The 18,971-nt window shown below is 43.7% G+C and overlaps 2 protein-coding genes across 3 annotated transcripts; both read right to left on the bottom strand.

Moving 5' to 3' along the window:
• Nucleotides 1-5,045: 5,045 nt before the first annotated feature.
• Nucleotides 5,046-8,070, bottom strand: LOC120648787 (serine carboxypeptidase-like 51). The gene is made up of 12 exons (XM_039925447.1): nt 7,737-8,070; nt 7,531-7,625; nt 7,299-7,406; nt 6,910-7,194; nt 6,769-6,836; nt 6,570-6,675; nt 6,187-6,389; nt 6,025-6,094; nt 5,828-5,878; nt 5,474-5,526; nt 5,229-5,361; nt 5,046-5,152 (listed from the first exon to the last, which is right to left on the bottom strand). The coding sequence occupies exons 1-12, from the start codon at nt 7,891-7,893 to the stop codon at nt 5,084-5,086; spliced, it is 1,398 nt and encodes a 465-aa protein (XP_039781381.1). The 5' UTR covers nt 7,894-8,070; the 3' UTR covers nt 5,046-5,083.
• A 2,704-nt stretch (nt 8,071-10,774) lies between these two features.
• Nucleotides 10,775-14,766, bottom strand: LOC120652145 (serine carboxypeptidase-like 51). Of its 2 annotated transcripts, XM_039929879.1 has the most exons (13): nt 14,557-14,753; nt 14,360-14,454; nt 14,122-14,229; nt 13,786-14,026; nt 13,658-13,701; nt 13,502-13,569; nt 13,299-13,404; nt 12,581-12,783; nt 12,416-12,485; nt 12,271-12,321; nt 11,453-11,505; nt 11,207-11,339; nt 10,775-11,089 (listed from the first exon to the last, which is right to left on the bottom strand). In XM_039929879.1, exons 1-13 carry the CDS (start codon nt 14,711-14,713, stop codon nt 11,021-11,023), a joined length of 1,398 nt encoding a protein of 465 aa, XP_039785813.1. In that variant the 5' UTR covers nt 14,714-14,753; the 3' UTR covers nt 10,775-11,020. The 2 variants fall into 2 exon arrangements, with proteins under 2 accessions (XP_039785813.1, XP_039785814.1); XM_039929880.1 differs by lacking the exons at nt 11,207-11,339; nt 11,453-11,505 and having other exon boundaries at nt 14,557-14,766.
• Nucleotides 14,767-18,971: the final 4,205 nt, after the last annotated feature.

Genomic DNA, 18,971 nt, shown 5'->3' with positions numbered 1-18,971 from the left:
ACGGCTATTTCGTGTCTTAGAGTGACCGGATGAACCGATGCTACCCCTACCAGAGGCATCGGTTCTTCCGGTGATACGTAGATTTTCTGCTGACCGTTGGAGCAACGGCTACAAGACTTGGTGGCCTATATATATGCCTCACCCCGGCCATTTGAAGATTGCTGGAGTTGCTGGACATCCCACACACACACAAGAACACCTCCAAGCCATACAAAAGCATCAAGATCATATCCTTAGCCCTTAGCACACTTTGAGAGTGTTGTATAAATGTTAGCTCATAGTGAGTGTGATTGCAAGGCCTTGAACCTTTGTGCTGTGGTTCTCTAGTGAACCAAAACAAGAGTTTGGTGCGCCGGCACCTTGGAGCTTTGAAGCTCGCTGGCAACGTCATCGACCCTCCGACTTGGTGTGGAGCGGCGACGACACTTTGTGCGGGGGACGTGGAGACCCCCATCCGTTGTGGAGAAGCTCCTTAGTGGAACCCGGGGCCAAGGTGATCGTGATTGTGTTCACGGAAGAGACTTGGTGGCCGAGTAGCAATACTCTTAGTGAGTGCTATAACAACATGGATGTAGGTGTGCCTTTGTGGCTAACCGAACCACGGGATAAACACCCGCGTCAAGAGTTTGCTATCTCCTATCCCGCTCATTAAGCTTCCGTATTTCATACTAGCAACTTGTGTGCCTTTACTTTTATAGAATAGTTTCTTGATAGGAAAGGCTATAGGTTGCTAAACTCTTTTGGAATAGGGGTTTCACACTAGAACAACCTAGTTGCACATCTAGATAACTTGTTTTAGTTTAAGTTTTGTGCAAACTAGTTGGAGCCATAGGTCTAAGTTTTTATTAGTGCTTAATTCACCCCCTCCCCCTCTTAGGCTAGAGCACCCGATCACTTTCAAGGCTTCTACACATTGGCCAATTGGGCCAGTGGGCCAGGTGTGACCGTGAAGGCCATTGGAGGAGGCTTTTTTTCATTTATATATTAAAAAAACAAAATTTCAAAAATATATGTCGAATAGGGAAATTTTCAAAAATGTGTGCCTGTCGCCCCCCTAATGGGCGACAGGTTGCCTGTCGCCCATCCAGTGGGCGACAGGACCTAAATGTAAAAAAATTTACATTTAGGTCCTGGCGCCAAGGGCGCATTAAACAGTGAACTTGTAAAATCGATATAAAATCGTAAAAAATTGGAAAAATACAAAATCAACTGTTCTGGATTCTATGAAATAATATCTACAACTTTTGTTACATAAAGTTTTTCATTTGATCAATGTATCTAAATCAATAAAAATAGTTCTTGTACCGAGAAAAATCTGAAATAATTCATTTGGTCTAGTTGTGCTTATCTAAAATTTACCAAACTTTTTTATAGCTCTTAAGAAATAAAATAATGATACTGTAAAAGTTATGGCTTCTAATACTCAGTATAGCAGCATGGATAAATAACTCATTTAAACTAGACATATTGCAAGATCTAATTTAAAAAGTTATTTTAGAAATGCTTTCTGGGCCTACCAATTTTTTACAAGCCTATGCTCACCATATGCAACACTCCGGCCAAAGATGACATGCATCCAAAGGATGGATCTTGAGATTTAAATAAAAGTGCATTAAAATGGTATTTAAAATAGAGCAAGATACATTGATCAAATAAAAAACTTTATGTAACAAAAGGTGTAGATCTTGTTTCATAGAATCCAGAACAGTTGAGTTTGTATTTTTTTTATTTTTCTTCGAATTTATATCGATTTTACAAGTTCACTGTTTAATACGCCCTAGCGACAGGACCTAAATGTAATTTTTTTTGTATTTAGGTCCTATCGCCCATTTTTTAAAGAGCGACAGGCACCCTGTCGCCCATTACAGGCACCCATTTTTGAAAATTTCCCTATTCGGCATATATTTTGAAATTTTGTTTTTTTTAAATATAAAAATGAAAAAAGCTCTTGGAGGAGGAGGTGGTGGTTTTATTATTTTATTATTTATTATTTTTGTTTTTTACAAAAATATATTTTCGATTTGGAAATTTACAGGAATATACCTTGGTCGCCCCGCTCTGAAAAAAATTCGCGGAGAAAATTGCGCGCAGGTCCCTAGGGGCCGGTCTCCCGGCAGCGGGGCGACCGGCCGTAATTTTTGCAATTTAGCCCTTTTCGCGAAAGAATTTCACATATGTGCCTTTTTTGTAATTTTTTGCAGAAATAGACCCTGGGGGTCAGCGCCGTAATATGTGGCGCCGAGATAACACGTCTTGGCGCCACAAATCACGGCGCTGAGGTGCCACGCACGCACAAGCAATCTAGTGAATCTTCGAACTTGCCTTTAATATTTTCGGAACTTTTCAGGAGACTAGAATACTGTGAACCACACATCAAATATAACGGTAAGAATTAAGAACTAAAAACTGCATTACACAATGTCTTCTGGGGTCAATCAATCAAATTCGGCAACAAACTCAGGATATGACCGCCGGGTTTGTACATGTGCCCATGTTTTCTGCAAAAATAAAAATTATGTGTCCATAATAAAGGTATTGAGGGAACAATGTATGACCATAGTATGCATAGAATATAAATTTTTATCGGGTCCATACTTGTCGAAAGTACTAGAGAGTCCCCATGGTGGGTCCGTCGTCCTCTGTGTCACCGTACATATCCGGCTTGTAGCAATCCTCTCGTAAGACTAAAGCTGTAGCAGAATTGGGCACCCCGTTAGGACAACATTCCTATCATTCTGCCGTGATGCCTTGCAGAGTCCACGATATGTGCATGCAAGAACCGCTGAACCCCAACTATATAAGGGTATGACATCCTCATCTGCATCAGCGATCTCCTGTGCGTAGGGCAGAAGCACCCTATCCACAAAGTGGCCGTGTGAGTTTTTGAACATGATGTACCCAAACAACCACAGCAGGTATGCCTCGAGTGATCTAGTCATGCTGTACTCATTAGCATCGGCTGCCAACAGATCCGTCTGCAATGAAGTACGAACATTGAGAATAAGAAACACATGAGGTATTTCAAAGCCATAAAATACATCAACACATCGTTTTGTACGAAATTGTACCTGAAACTGTAGGAGCCATGACTTGGAAGGACCTTTCGACTGTGGGTGCTCATTGAAATCTTCAGAATCAATCGTGGTGGCAACACCTGCAAAGCGTTCATCAAGATCCTCCAACCACGTAGAAGGTACCACGCGGGGCCCGACAGCATCTCCGGTGATAGAAAGACCAAGCAGCATCGCAACGTCCTGCAGGGTCGGTGCCATCTCCCCACAAGGGAGGTGGAACGTGTGTGTCTCAGGTCTCCATCTGTCAACGAGAGCTGAAAGTAGAGACCTGTCTAGCTTCACCAAAGCACTCTCAGCAAGACGAGCCACAGTGAGAAGACCTGCCTCGCTCAGCCTGCATCATACAATGCACAAATGTTAATACATTATATAACAAAATGTATAATGGATAAAAACAGAAAATAGACGACATAACACCTGGGCACCCATCGTGGGTCTACAGGAACCAACTCTGCAGGTGGACGTGGACGCAGCACGTTTAGTTCTTGGTGCTGAACCTTCGCAAGGAAGTACTGGTGACCCGAGTCTATTGTTGGGTCCAACAACGCAGGAGTAACCCCGGCCATACCTACCACGTAAGATCAAAACAATACAATACAATCACACACATCTAAATATTTCTAATAGTTCCTTATATTTCCTAAATAATTTCTAAGATTTTCTAATGATTTATAATAATTTATAATATTTTATAAATTTTCTAATATTATCTTATAATTTTTAAGATTAATTAATTAGATTGCTGATGTACTATATCAACGCTAATCACTACAAGTAACTACACCTAAATGTACCACTAATCAGTCCTAATAATAATTAAACTGATTGCTAATCTACTGTTTCAACAAAATAGTTTCTATAATTTTCTTACATTTTCTATAATTTTCTAACATTCTCTACAATTTTCTAACATTTTCTATATTTTTTTACAATTTTCTAACATTTTCTACAATTTTCTAATATTATCTTGCAATTTTTTTGATTTTCTAATACTTCTCTAATAATTTTCTAGTATTTTCTAATACTAAATCTAACACTAAATGTACTATATCAACGCTAATCATTATAAGTAACTTCACCTAAATGTACCACTAATCACTCCTAACAATAATTGAACTGATTGCTAATCTACTGTTTCAAAAAAATAATTACAACATAATCTATTTATAAAATATAGAAAATTTTAGTTAACTACAGTCGCCGGCTTGAAAATCCGGCAGGGCTTCGCCGCTTTGCCTCTTCCTCACCCCTCCTCTCTCTCCCTCCCTCTCTTTTCTTTTTTTCTGGATTTTTAGTGAGGCAAATGTGGGGGTGAGGGGCAGCCAACACCTTATATAGGGTTGGGGGGGCGGTCGCTCCGCAGGCGGGCGGCCAGGGCCCGCCGCTCCTCTGCCGGGCGGCCGGTCCTCCAGGGACCTCGGCACAATTTTTTGTCGACTTTTTTTTGCAGATAAGCCCCTGCCGCCCGGCTGCCGGGCGGCCAGGTCCCGGCCGCCCGACAGCGGGGCGGCCGGTGTATATTTATGTAAATTTCGAACACGAACATATATTTTTGTAAAAAACGAAAATATAAAATATAAAAATAAAAAAACCGCGGAGGATTTGGGCCAGGTGTGACCGTGTGGGCCGTTGGAGGAGAAGGTGGGCTACTATGATTTTTGGGCCAGTTGTCCAGGTGTGTCAGTGTGGACCGTTGGAGGAGGAGGTGGATTACTGTGATTTTTGGGCTTCAAGGCGAATTTGGAAGGCCTGTTATGCGCTCTTTTTAGTTTTTTAACCATATGTACAGGCTACTGTATATAAGAAATTTTTTTACCAAGAATAATTGGTATTCAACTGAATACTCTTGAATTGAACTGGACCCATGTCTGGTCCTCCTCCAGAAAATTAAACTCATTTGTTACTTCAAATCTTCAATACATCCCGCGTAGTAATAATTTTAACTATTTCGGTCCACATACGTTTTAGCTCCCCCCCCCCCCCCCTACATACCACAAATAATATATATTCTAACTTGCTGGAGACTGGGCAATGTTGCCGATCATGCTTAGCGCGAGACAAGGCTGGTCGACAGGTACCTACAAGCAAAAGAGTAGATTAACATATCAGATTTTTGGAGCTTCACATGTGGCAATTGAGGTAATTTGGACTTACGTAGTGGCCAGCTCCAAGAATCCAGTAGAACTGCAGGTTCTTGTATGACCTGACAAAACCCTTGGTGCCTTTGCTGGGGCCACAGTACAGAGACTGCCTCGGCAGGCTCAGGAAGGTCTTGATCCCGTCCCATCTGAGATTAATGAATCCCCAAATTAGTCATTTAGAGTCAGTCAATTATTATACATTCTGACTACTGTTATTGATTACCTACAGTATGCAGGAAAAAAAGACCTGCAACTTACTTGAGCTTCTGAACCCATGCTTCTGCTCCGATGGTCGAGCAAATTATGTCGAGCTTTGGATTGAGAAATATAAATCAAGTTCAGTACTAAAGATAGAAATTTAAATTCGGAGCACTTTAACTATGAATATTACGGAAGGATCACCGTACCCAATCTTTGATTCAGGACACTTTAAAGTTTGATCAAATTTGAAAAACTTTGACTCTCCAAGATTCTTGGAATGACTTATAATTTGGAACGGAGGGAGTAATATTTAACCATATGAATATAAATTTATTTATGTTAACATGCATGTTCTGCCAAGAAGGTTGGAGAATTCAAGAATGGGAGATCCGAAGGTAGAGCAGAACTGACCTGGCCATTGTACACAGTAACATTGACACCATAAGAGAGTAGCTCATCAATCTGTAACAGAAAACTCAAAGTCAATCTTCATCTGCAAGTTTCTGAAACTTTTTCAAAATTTAAAAACGTGCTCATTCATGTAGAACAATGTTAGCTAGCTTCCTCGCAAAAAAAAAACAAAAAACAATGTTAGCTAGCTCGCTCACCTCATCAATTCTTGGCTTCATTATATCATTGACCAGCGCGTTATAAACGGCCTGGTTGAGCTCCTCCCACCTGCATTTAGTATTCAGACATCTCACAATTTAGAACATTGGTGAAGAAACGTAATGCAGCAGAGTGATTATCGTGGCGCGAGGCTGACATACACGAGGTCCTTGGGGATGATCTCGAGCTTCTCCTTGATGACTCCGTTCATGATGCCGCTGATGGTGTTGGAGTCGTCGGAAGCCTTGCCACTGAGGTGCCTCGAGTACCTCGTCATGGCCTGCACGGTGCTTGGCGACGAGCCCGTCGGCGCGTTCGCCGACGCGGAGTCGTCCAAGCTGCCATCAAGAAAATTGTACATGTCCTGAAAAAGAGAGAGAGCGAGTGAGAAGGAAAACTCTCTTGTGATCAAGAAGGTTCATCAAGCTCTGCCTGTTGTGGTGATGGTGACACTGTCGTCCAAGCATGATCTGCAGGCTCTTGAGCATGGCATGACCTAACAGATGTCAAGAGTACGCAGTAGTCAACTGCCAGCAGCACTTACGACGTGGCCGCTGGCTGTGCCGATGAACTGCAGCAGGCCGTTCCACGAGCCCTCGGCCGCGGTGAAATTGCCCGCCGCGATCTGCTCCTTCACCGTCTCCGCCCTCCTGAGATTGCATACAGTTCTCGTGCGCGTGTGAACGTGGCTGGGAACGAAACGAAGAGGGATGTAGAGCTCAGCAGCTTGCTCGTCCGCTTACCTGTTTGCTTCGCCGCCGGCGTTGTCGTCCAGCCTCGACACGCTCAGGAGCAGCGGCGTGTACGACAGCTGCACCATCCAAAACGCATTCGCATTGGTCAGTCAAGAGTACAGAGATTCAAGAAAAAGAATGGTTTCTCACCGTGAAATCCTCCGGCGAGATCCAGCTATCCCCGAGCGCGACACCTCCGAGCGTGAGGTTGAGCTCGCCGGCACGGACGGCCCTGGCGACGGAGGCGCCGAGCGTGGCGGCGTACTTGCCGCCGTAGGACTCGGCGACCAGGAACAGCGGGCTGCTCCGCAGCGTGGGCACCTCCCAGACGAGAGCCTTGAGCAGCGTGGTGGCGTCCGCCGCCTGCTGCCAGTCGGTGGTCACCAGCAGGCTCTCGTCCTCCACGTAGCTGTACCCGACGCCCACCGGGTTGTCCTGCGCCATTTCAATGTAAACATCAGGACAGCGAATTGCGCCGAGGAAGAGGGAGGAAAGCAGAGCCGACGAGCCGTCGCCGTCGCTCTCCGAGACTCACTGACCACGAAGATGAGGTCGGCCTTCTGCAGCCATGTCGAGTTGCGCGGCTGCAGGTTGACGTCCAGCGGCCCGATCTCCTGGAAGTTGCCGAACCCGACCCCCGACGCGCCCTGCGAGGAGGAGGAACAAGACGCTAGTGAGTGACGAAGCTCACTCGCTCAGGCTCAAGCCCAGTAAAAGCAGAGAGAGCAGAGCAGAGGAGCTCAGATTTGAGCTGAATTTCGGTGAGCGTACCGGGCCACCCTGCAGCCAGAGGACGGTCGGCCATGGCTTCCCCGGCGCCGACGTCCTCTGCGGGCTCTTGTAGTACCACCAGAACAGATGAGCCTCTGCAACGACGGATCACCGGCGACATGTCATTATCAACCTCATATTATGGCTTCATCAGAGGAGAAATGGAGAAAGGTTTAATTTGATATGTGAGTGACGAGGGGTATGACTTGGCCGGACTTGGACGTAGCCCCACAGCTCCGACCCGTCGGGGGTGCCGGCGGTGACGGTGACCGGTTCGGTGGAATCGGAGCCGACGGAGCTGATGAGGCTGCTGATGCAGAGGAGGACGGGGAGCAGAGCGAGCAGAGAGCAGGGACTGCCCATGTCGACGGCGGCTGCGATCTGTGACTGACCGGTGAGTGAGAATCACTGCGGCCGCCCGTGGTTTAAATAGGTGGGGCGCGGGCGCCTTGTCACCAGACGGACGTGCCGAGGCAGAAACGCCAGGTGCTGGTTGGCGCCTGCGTTTCGTTTTCAGGCGGCGTTCTTGACCTGATCTGCATGCAGGCAAACGGATGGCATATGACACATCGCTGGTACAGCAAAAGCGATGAGGGCAGGAGATGATGGTTACGCTGTGGCTGTGCGATGGACATCCTTTAGAGCAAGCAAGTATTATGGACGGCGGAGAACCAGCTGAGAGTCTACGTGGACAAAAAGAGAGAAGGAGGCCACCGTCTGGCGATGCACCCACTCAAGCTGGCAAAGAGGACATGCATCCGCTGCTATTGGCTCAGATAGTGGGACCCGCCACCATCAAGACTTGCGCCACCATCTTACTATTACTAATTGGATGTTTCTTTTGAAGCCTCCAGATGAAGTCACCTAGGATCCTAGGTGGACAGTCTAAAAAATAGAGAAATCATACAAATTCTCACAAAAATCAGAAACATCCGGCCATCAATTCGGTAACTCTAATTATAATAGCCATTGGATCTGTTATGTTTTTTTAATAAATTACCCACCTTTGCCATTATGAAAATAGACTAAAGTAACCCCCTAAATATGTGTCTAAATTACCCACCTCTGCCATTAAAAAATAATCTAAAGTAATCCCCTAATCTTCATATAAATTACCCACTTATGCCATTATAAAATAATATCAAATAACCCCCTAAATTTCAAATACATTATCCAATTATGTCATAATAAAACTTAAAATAAACCCCAAATATGAATCAAAATTATATTATTATAATAACATCTAAAGTGCATCAATATAAATTTTAAATTACTATTTCTATTATTATTGATATATTATTTATATAAATACTAACTGTAACGTGTATGTCACTATATATTTATGCATAAGAGAAGAGATAAGAAAACCAATTTTCATGTTGTTCACATAGCTCAAACAAAGTGTTCAATTAAATACATATCAAACATATATGGAGGCGTGATGCAAAGTTAGAAAAATTGTTAGTAACTAAACCTATCACTACCCGCAAAAAAGCTAAACCTATCACATTTTTTTTACAATTACATAATGGTAAATATGTATCTTTACTGTACTGAGTTAGAATATTTAATTGGTTAAAGAGAGCTTCAGATAGATAATTATTAAATATCTCTAACTAGCCCGTGCAGGAGCACTGGTTGATAGACTAGTGCTCTTAGAGGAGGAGCACTAGTTGTAGGCACATCAACGTTAGTTGTTCCTATTTTGGTTAAGTAATTCACTTATCGGAGAAAAGGCTACTTGTTCAACAAGAAACAGTCAGAAGTATGGGTTTATCCACTAGTACAAAATTTCATTTATCGAGGCACTTTAAAATTGCCTCGGAGGTGGGCATGTTTTCTAACCGCCTCGGTTAATGTCTGTCATTAACCGAGGCGGTTACTTTTCAGGCGCACTTTGTGCCTGGAAATTTCAGACTTTCCAGGTGACAGATTCCCCAAGTGTAAATTTTTTATCTGACTTGTGCCGCACGAACGTTGCTGGACTGCAGCTCGTCGGAAGAAGCATGGTCTCCAAGATGATGATACTTGTGTGCTCTGCGATAAGTCTCCCGAAACGATCGACCATCTGTTGATCGCCTGCCCTTTTTCAAGGGAGGTCTGGTTCAATGTCTTGCGGAAAGCCAGGTGGGAATCGGTGACACAGAACTTGCATATGGATCATCTTGCTTCTTGGTGGACTGAGGCACGGAAACATGTTCCCAAGCCCAATAGACATGGTTTTGATTCTTTGATCGTCCTCATATGTTGACAGCTTTGGAAGGAGTGTAATGATAGAACTTTTGACCGTCGAGTCCGCACAATAGATAAAGCTGTAGACCGAATTTTTGATGAGATTTCTGATTGGTCGCTCGCAGGGTATAGACATTTAGAACCTGTGTCCCCAATCTCTGTAACGGTCGCAGGTCGTGACTTGATGCCGGTGTAATCGCGTCGAGTTTCTTTTTGGGTCGGTTCCTGCTTTAGGAACTTCTTGTATTGTTCGTGTTACTTTCCTCTTAATGAAAAACGTACTCAGGCACGGTTGCGAAAAGAAAGGTGACAAATTCCAGCCATCGATCCTCATCCAACAACGATGACTGCCCCTGTTCAACTGCAGTGACTGCACGTGCTGTTGCAGTCACTTGACTTTTTAAATTATAGGCCATTTGACTTTTTTACACCAAGCTTGGTCACTCATTTTATTTAAAAAATTTGTGTAAACATAATTAACTTTAAGTCAATCTTGAGGAACTTGTATTGATAAAACAAGCCAAAAAATGAAATGATTTTTAAATTTTTGAATAAGACGAGTGATCAAATTTGAAGTCAAAAGAATCAAATAATCTGTAATTTGGAATGGAGTAGCAACCTAACCATCAAGCTGCAGACGGTGGGGAATGGCTCTACACTCCCCGTGCTCCCTGATCCTGCACTTGCAGCTTTTCGTACTTGTTACAGCACCAACAACAATAATGCTGCTGTTGCGACGACCTCAATTGCACTTGCACCCTACAATGACCAGGATCTCCGGTTTCGCAAAGCTTTCGTCCCTGATGGGCTTTTGGAAGCAAGGAGCTATTTAACTTGAGGTAAGGAAACCTGTCAGTAGTGGTCTAGTAGAGTCCTGTCATAATTTGCTTAAACACTCCTGTTGTTTTTATTGGTTTATATAGTGCCTGTGCTAATTTAGGGTCGGTCACTCTGTAACTGTTTGTACGGCCATCTTCTTTTTATATAGAGCAAATTAGGTGGGCAACAGACATTAGAAATCATAAACTGTTGCATTTCCCCCCTTTCTTTTGGGAATCAAATATGAGGCCTTTTTATATCACATCAATGTCCCTTTTTTCCCTGAATGAAAAGCATAAGAAGAAAAGCACAAGTATCATCAATTACATTGCCTTTCAAGTAAGCAACCTTTACTGTACTTCAAGAATGCTGCAATGTCCTTGTCCTAACTGCTTGAAGTTAAAGCCTCCTTTTGATCTTTGCATATGACACAGAATCCCTAGCTGGCTGGAGATTGGGTTATGCTGCTGATCATGCTCAGCGCGATACACGGCTGGTCGGCAGGCACCTGCAATCAAAAAGTAGATTACACAAGAAAACAAATCAGCTCTGGGGCATCCCAATTTAAGAGCTTCACATGGGAAGCAGATCCTAGGCAAGATGCACCATTGGGTCTCGGCCTTACAAAGTGCCCAGCTCCAAGAATCCAGTAAAAGTGCAGGTTCTTGTAGGATCTGACAAAAGCCTTGGTTCCTTTGCTCTGGCCACAGTACAGAGATTCCCTTGGCAGGCTCAGGAAGCTCTTCAGACCATCCCATCTGAAATCAGTCCATTCCCCCAATTAGAGAAAACATCCAGACATTCTGAGAAGTTTCTTAACCCTGCTAGAATAGTAGAATGTGATGGGGGGAATGGTCAGCAACACACTCACTTGAGCTTCTCAACCCAGGCTTCTGCGCCGTTGGTCGAGCAGATCACGTCGAGCTTCAGATATGGAAAAGATGTGTATCAAGTTGAGTATTAAAAATCTCAAACTTATTTAACCCTAAACATTTCAATTTGGAATAGTATATGAAATGGATGATCCAAATGTTTGGTTAAGAAGAGTGTCAGTCTCCAATTAGTTGACCATGTGAACCATGAGCCCTGTGAGCTGGCGGTTGTTGGGAAAATGCCTTGTGCCGCCTGGACATTTCGTGTCACTCACAGCTTCCTGGGAAAAGGGGCTCTGATGGGTGATCCATCGAACAAATCCATGCATGGAACACTCTTCTCTTGGATTTTTCTTGGCATGGGCCAGGGAGTGGTTGTCCCTATGTGCCATCTCTGATTTGCTTCACATCCAAGCCTCCCATTTTCTTAGTTTGGCCCAGAAAGGATGCCGTCTTTTCTGAACAAGAACACGCGTGTCGGCGTCACGCTATCCTGCTCTCCCACTGACTAACCATGGCTTTATTCTTATACTCTACTGGGTTGCTTACCCAGGGTTCCTCCAGTGCTCCAGCCTCCAGGTTGTATGGGCAAACCTGGATGCTCCATCTGATCTAGACCCAACACTAGCCACTATGCCGCAATTAGCCTAAGCAACGTGCGCTACGAGCTGACGTCCAAGATTCGTTTTCAGTCTCGGTCGTCACTACAGCACTAAGCCACTAACCTTTTATCCTACAGACTAGAGAGTATACCTATTGATCTGAAACTGGTAATTTTAATTTTGTGGGTACAGTAAAAGTGCACAGAATTACTGACCTGGCCATTGTACACTGTCACATTGACTCCATAAGACAGCAGCTCGTCAATCTGCCAAAAAGAAAAAAAAACAGAGAATCAATCAGATTAAACTCCTTTATCCCTTCAATTTTTTTTATATACGTAGAGCCGTGCTGTAGCTCGCCTCATCGATTCTTGGCTTCATGAAATCGTTGACCAGCGCGTTATAGACATCCTGGGAGATCTCCACCCACCTGCAGTTGGATTTGCAGCATCACGACACTAACATGGAAAGATAACGCAAGAGAGTGAGTGACCGATGCTCTTGTGGCGCGAAAGCGACGCTCACTTGAGGTCCTTGGGGACGATCTTGAGCTTCTCCTTGACCACCCCGTTCATGATGCCGTCGATGGTGTTGGAGTCTGAGTCCTCGCCGCCGAGGTACGCCGCATACCTCAGCGCCTGCACGCTGCTCGCCGTCGCCGACGAGCCCGTCGGTGTGTCCGCGGACACCGGGTCCATGCCGCTGTCCAGAAGGAAGTTGTACATATCCTGCGGAAAAAAAGGAAGAAAAAAAGGAAAAAGAAGAGAGAAACTCTAGTGTAAAGTACAAGCTAGACTACTTATTAAGTTGCATGCAACAACCAGTCGTGTCTTAGAAAGAATGGCCAAACTGACCAATCTACTTGCACAGTTACTACACTTGACTTCAGCAGTGCTACTACCACTGTTTAGTTTAAGTGTGAGCGTGATCTGCGGGATCTTCAGGGTTCAGCATAACACGAGCCAGTAAAGACTCGTTTGGCACAGCTTAGGTTGCAGCAGCTTCTCTCACCGCGCAACACTATAGCAGTACTGTAGCAGTGCTACGTTTTCCGGCTTCGTTAGCTTCTCCTCCCATCCTGTGGACTGTAGCACGCCGCCTTTCGGTGCAGCTTAGCGCTACAGTGCTGCACAGTGCTTCACAGTGCAGCATGACTGTAGCGCGGAGCTGAAGCTTCTCGGGACGAAGCTGCGCCAAACGAGGCCTAAATGTGTGAGAATGATGGTCAACGGTCAGCACTTACAACGTTGCCACTCTTGGTGCTGATGAAATCTAGCAGGTCGCCCCAAGAGCCCTGCGCCGGCGCCAACTGCCCCGCCGCGATCTGCCGCCTCACGGCCTCCGCCTTCCTGAGGAAGATCACAGTTTGAGTTGGGCACGCGTGTGAAATGTGCTTGGAAAAAGAGGAACGGTGTGTGTGTGTTGGCTAGGCGATCCGCCGCTTACCTTTTCGCCTCGTCGCCGGCGTTGTCGTCCAGCCTCGACACGCTGAGGAGCAGCGGCGTGTACGCGAGCTGCGGAATCCAAGGCTCAGTTGAACGAACCTTCCATTCTCTTGCGTGCTGAAAAGGTTCAGGTTCAGGAAATGGTAGGTTTTCTTACCGTGAAATCCTCCGGCGAGATCCAGCTATCCCCGAGCGCGACGCCTGTCGGAAAGCGAAACGAGAATTTTCAGTCGCACAATTGAACTGCTTGATTATTGGTTCGTCGACCGGGTCGGGGATCTTGACCTCCGAGCGTGATGCCGAGCTCGCCGGCGCGGACGGCCCTGGCGACGGAGGCGCCGAGCGTGGCGGCGTACTTGCCGCCGTAGGACTCGGCGACCAGGAACAGCGGGCTGCTCTGCAGCGTGGGCACCTCCCTGACGAGCGCCCTGAGCAGCGCGGTGGCGTCGGCGGCCTGCTGCCAGTCGGTGGTCACCAGCAGGCTGTCGTCCTCCACGTAGCTGTACCCGACGCCCACCGGGTTGTCCTGCGCCATTTCAATGTAAACATCAGGACAGCGAGTTGCGCGGAGGAAGAGCAGAGCCGACGAGCCGTCGCCGTCGCTCTCCGAGACTCACTGACCACGAAGATGAGGTCGGCCTTCTGCAGCCATGTCGAGTTGCGCGGCTTCAGGTTGACGTCCAGGGGCCCGACCTCGAGGAAGTTGCCGAGGCCGACGCCCGACGCGCCCTGCGAGGAGGAACAAGACGATGGTTTGGTTGGTGACGAAGCTCACTCGCTCGGGCTCAAGTCCAGTGAATGAAGCAGAGAGTGGAGCAGAGTCGCTCGGATTTGAGCTGAATTTCATGAAGCGGCGTACCGGGCCGCCCTGCAGCCAGAGGACGGTCGGCCATGGCTTCCCCGGCGCCGACGTCCTCTGCGGGCTCCTGTAGTACCACCAGAACAGGTGCGCCTCTGCAACAACAACAACATCGACGGCGGCGTCTCTGGTCACATCAGTTCCAAGCTAGAAAATGCACGGGAATTCGGCGCACCGCGGCGAGGGGCGTTAGTTACTTGGCCGGACTTCGACGTACCCCCACCGCTCCGACCCGTCGGGGGTGCCGGCGGTGACCGACGCGGCGGAGCCGGCGCGGGGCGAGGCGACGCAGAGGCAGAGGCAGAGGCAGAGGAGCAAGGGAAGCAGAGCGGGCGGGCGGGTGGGCCTGTCCATGTCGATGCGGCAAGCGAAGCGAGTGCGCGCGTCGCACTGTGTGGCCGGGCTTGCGGTTTAAACAGGTGTTGGCGTGTCGCCTTGTTAACCTTGTTATCCCACGGAGACTTCGCAGTTTTGCCTGCAAAAATCCCCTCCGTGGCTTGCTCTTCCTGGCATGAACGAAAGCCTCCGTGACATGAAATCCAAAAGGGAAAATTCGATTCGTGCCACCACAACTCCGTGAAATTGGGTGTCACGTTCAAAATCATGCCACTCAATGGCATGGATTTCAACATGAAATCCAACTTCAAGAAATTGTAGTGGCATGGATCAAAATGACCCAATCCAAAACGGCCTCGAATTCTTACCTCTGGCACTCACAATGAGGCTGCAATCAGCAAAGTGTTTTTTTTATAAAAAAAGTGCGTGCCTCGGGATTGTAGAGCACCGTAGCAAAACCCTGGGATCCAATCTTTATAATACTCGCGCCTACTATTGCTTAGAAATTGACCAAAGTACCTCAGCACATTCTAACTTACCTCAGTACCTCAGTACTATTACAGAAGATTATTTAAGTGCCGTAAAGTTTAAGCTTAAATAAAAAGAAAACTTATGCAAGAAGAATCAACGAAAAGAGAAATCAACATGGGAAAAGTTGTGGGTGGCATTGTCATGTCTATGACCCAACCATTATCCAAATGGTGATTTCTCTTTTTCTTTCTCTATGCGCATGTTTTCTTTAACCACAAATTTTACATGTACATTTTTATGTTCCAGATTTTAACGATAGTCATCGGATCCAATCTTTTATAATACCCACCTCTACTACTACTTAGAAAATGACCACGACCAGAGTACCTCAATGCATTCTAAGTTACCTCAGTACTATTACAGAAGATTATTCATGTGCTATAAAGTTTAAGCTTAAACAAAAGATAGCTTATGCAAGAAGAATCAAAGAAAAGATAAATCAACATGTGAACAGTCGTGGGTGGCATTGTCATGTCTATAATCCAACAATTATCGAAATGGTTATTTCTCTTTTGTCCTTCTTCGCACATGCTTTCTTTAAACTCAATTTTACGTGCACATAGTTCATTAGCCTGTATCCATCAATTTTTCTGTTGAATATTTTCATACACTTAGATGTGCTCCTGTGAGTGGTAACCTTGTAACTTTAATAACCCATTGGTACCTGAGAAATTTATTGGGATATTATTCATGTAGTTGCATCTCTTTCGGTCAGACTATAGCATGTGGATAAATAAAATATATTAGATAAGATAACCCGGTGCAATATTTGTAAATTAAAGAAAAGAAAAGAAAAAGGTAGTTTGGGTGTTTAAGGTCCGAGAAATGAACATAAACTAGTGTTGTAAGTTGTGCTTGAAATTAAAACACTTTGATGGCCTATGAGCCCCCCCACCCCCTCCTCCAAGTAATTCCCTTTTGTAGAGTGACTTTCTTATATTCATATATTTCTATCGTATGGTAAGAAGCCTGATAATAGGAGATCGGAACAAAACTGACTTTCATTAATTAGAAAGGTTATTGATTTGGGCAAGTTTATTTTTATAATAAATTCCAAGAATAATTAATTCATAGTATACACGGTGAGCAAAATGCTTCTATTACTACCACGTCAAATATAATAACTATTTACATATGCACTAAGGAGATGGTTTTGACTAAGAACGATAAGAGATATTAACATCCATAGATTAAAAAAAAATGATTGTCCTGAATGGGTTTCTGAGAAATAAGGAATGACATTTTTCTAGTATTAGCATCTTTAAGACTTGAATTTGGTCTGATTTTTGGAAGGCAAAATTCCTCTTAGATCAAGGATTTTATGTGGCTAATTTACTAAAACCTTATCAATGTCGCTAAAGATAAGTTGATCTAGCTAGAAGAAGTAGATAGCAAGGAAATTTTAATTTTAATTGCACCATTTGCAATAACGAATGGACTACACAACACTTGGTATTCGGTGTACTATGTCTTAATATGATGGGAGTCTAAATGGATCAATTATGCAAGCTGAATGTCGCTCAAGAATCATTGGATCAATATTTCACTTTGATAGATTTTTACCTTGATCAAAGTTTGTTTTGAAGAACTGACTAGTTGTGATTATTAAAACTTTATTATAATTATTTTATTTAATTGTGCATGCTAGCATTCCAACTTGAGATGTCTGGATCTAATACAATATCGAGCGCATGTACCAACCAGCTTACAAAGTTAAGGTCATATAGGAAAATATGGTCAATTCATGTTATTTAATATTAATTCTTGCTTGGGTGCAATTTCCATTGGTTTCCTCACTAATTTTAATTATTTTTTATGTGTGAAGGTAACAAATGCACCTTTATGTATATTTTTTCTCCCAATCTATTATATTAATAAGGGAGTGTTATAAGAAACCACCACGTTCGCCGAGAGAGTCTAAAAATTCTCACATTAATCTAAAAAAGAGAAAGATTTACGCCGTTAGATTTTATGAAGATCTAATGGTCCAAACTAACTCAAGAGTCCATATGAATACACAAACCTAAAGAGTCCCTTTCATATACGAGTAATAAATAATAAATATATAATAAAATAATTGAAATATCAAGATTATAGAAATAGAATAAAACTTTGATTATTTAATAAAGTTCGTGTGCGTGCAAGTCCGGTCACATTATTAAAAAAGAATTCGATGGTCAAGATTATGATTTAAAATAAAGAAAGTTTACATGTGTGTATATTTGAAACAAGATCACATTATCTAAAAAGAAAGAAACCAAATCCAACACTCAAGAGAGGACGTGAGAACGTGAGAAAAGTCTGATCTGACAAGAAGCCACAATCGCTACTTTGATGGGTTCAAGTGTTCAGCATCATCGTCTTGGGATCATCTCTTACCCGACTGTGGCTCTGTTAGGCCATCACGCCATGCCGACTGCTTGGACCAATAGTGTAGGTTAAAAGAAACCACCACGTTCGGCAAGAGAGTCTAGAAATTCTCACGTAAATTGAAAAAAGAGAAGGATTTACACCATCAAATTTTATAAAAATCTAACTATCTAAACTAACTCAAGAGCCCAGATCAAATAGCTAATATAGGAATTAAAATATTAAGAAAAATTAGGACATGACCAAAGAGTCCATGCCAAATACGATTAGTAAACAACTAAATTTGGAATTAGAAAAATAAGAAAATTAGTAGTTAACCAAAGAGTTCAGATAGAATACCATTACTAAATAGGTAAAATTTCATAATTTAAAATAGATATGGAAACCCACAAAGATACATGTGCTATATATTCAACTCAAGACAGCTTGCGTTATATTTTCGGACAAAAGTAGAACAACAAAAGGGAAAAATAAAGGTACCCTCCATTCAAACACTAACTTGATTCAATCATGTTCGCTTCTCAAACAATGCATGCAGCACATGATCGTTCAACTGATAATGTCAGCCTAATGATAGAAAAAGACAAATAATCAAATCGATATGAAATTTAACCAAATAATAATATAGTATCCTTTGTCCATTTGAAATTATAATGGGATGAAGGGAAAATAACTCCACCAAAAACCAAACGCGTGGTATATCGTCTAGCTGCCATGCATCATCGCGTCTTATATGTTTGTTTCTATTCCATCTCTCACCTCAAGAGCCACCTCAAACTGAGACATCAAATTTTAGTGGCATTATTGTTGGCACCATCAATATGGATAATAGCGCTTCTCTAACTGTCTACAAAGAGAATGGCTTTGGAGCAGGTGGCCCGAAAAGAATAATCCTTGAGGTTTGAAAAGCCACCACATCAGCTCCATATCGGGAGTTAAAAATTCGCGCATAAGTATAAGCAAAATTTAGATTAAAAGAATTAATGAAAGCCAATCAATATTGTTATATTATATAGAGTTGTTAGTAGGTCTAATTTAAGATATTCCAAAAGCAACATCTGGTGTAGCCTTGGAATGAAAAATAATAATAATTTAGGGGTGACTCAATTTTTTAAAATAGGAGCACTAAATTTTATCCCTAGGTGCCCTAATGGGCTAAATATGGAATTTAGCCCTAATCAGGACTAACGGGCTCTAACAACCAAGTATAAGCTGTGCAATTGGATTATCAATTAGCTTATATTTAGCCCTCTTATTTGGCATCCAAATAATAGAGCTAATGTTTAACTCTGAGATCCAAACACCCCCTTAATACTTAAGTCTTAAATGAATCCAATGGACTCACATAATGGTTTTATAAATTACAACAATAATA

Source organism: Panicum virgatum, chromosome 9K (assembly GCF_016808335.1).
Source record: "Panicum virgatum strain AP13 chromosome 9K, P.virgatum_v5, whole genome shotgun sequence".
Lineage (NCBI taxonomy): Eukaryota > Viridiplantae > Streptophyta > Magnoliopsida > Poales > Poaceae > Panicum > Panicum virgatum.
Note: the sequence above shows the minus strand (reverse complement) of the source record. Positions and strands in the feature narration are given on the sequence as shown.

Bases quoted from the DNA above. Each gene is read 5' to 3' on its own strand.
- LOC120652145 (XM_039929879.1), bottom strand. From the start codon at position 14,713: ATGGACAGGCCCACCCGCCCGCCCGCTCTGCTTCCCTTGCTCCTCTGC. The intron at 14,455-14,556 runs GTAACTAACGCC...TTGTTGTTGCAG, and splicing joins GTACGTCGAAGTCCGGCCAA to AGGCGCACCTGTTCTGGTGG. The intron at 11,090-11,206 runs GTAAGGCCGAGA...TTTTGATTGCAG, and splicing joins TTCTTGGAGCTGGGCACTTT to GTGCCTGCCGACCAGCCGTG.
- LOC120648787 (XM_039925447.1), bottom strand. From the start codon at position 7,893: ATGGGCAGTCCCTGCTCTCTGCTCGCTCTGCTCCCCGTCCTCCTCTGC. The intron at 7,407-7,530 runs GTACGCTCACCG...TCCTCCTCGCAG, and splicing joins TCTGGCTGCAGGGTGGCCCG to GGCGCGTCGGGGGTCGGGTT. The intron at 7,195-7,298 runs GTCAGTGAGTCT...GAAATGGCGCAG, and splicing joins AGGCCGACCTCATCTTCGTG to GACAACCCGGTGGGCGTCGG.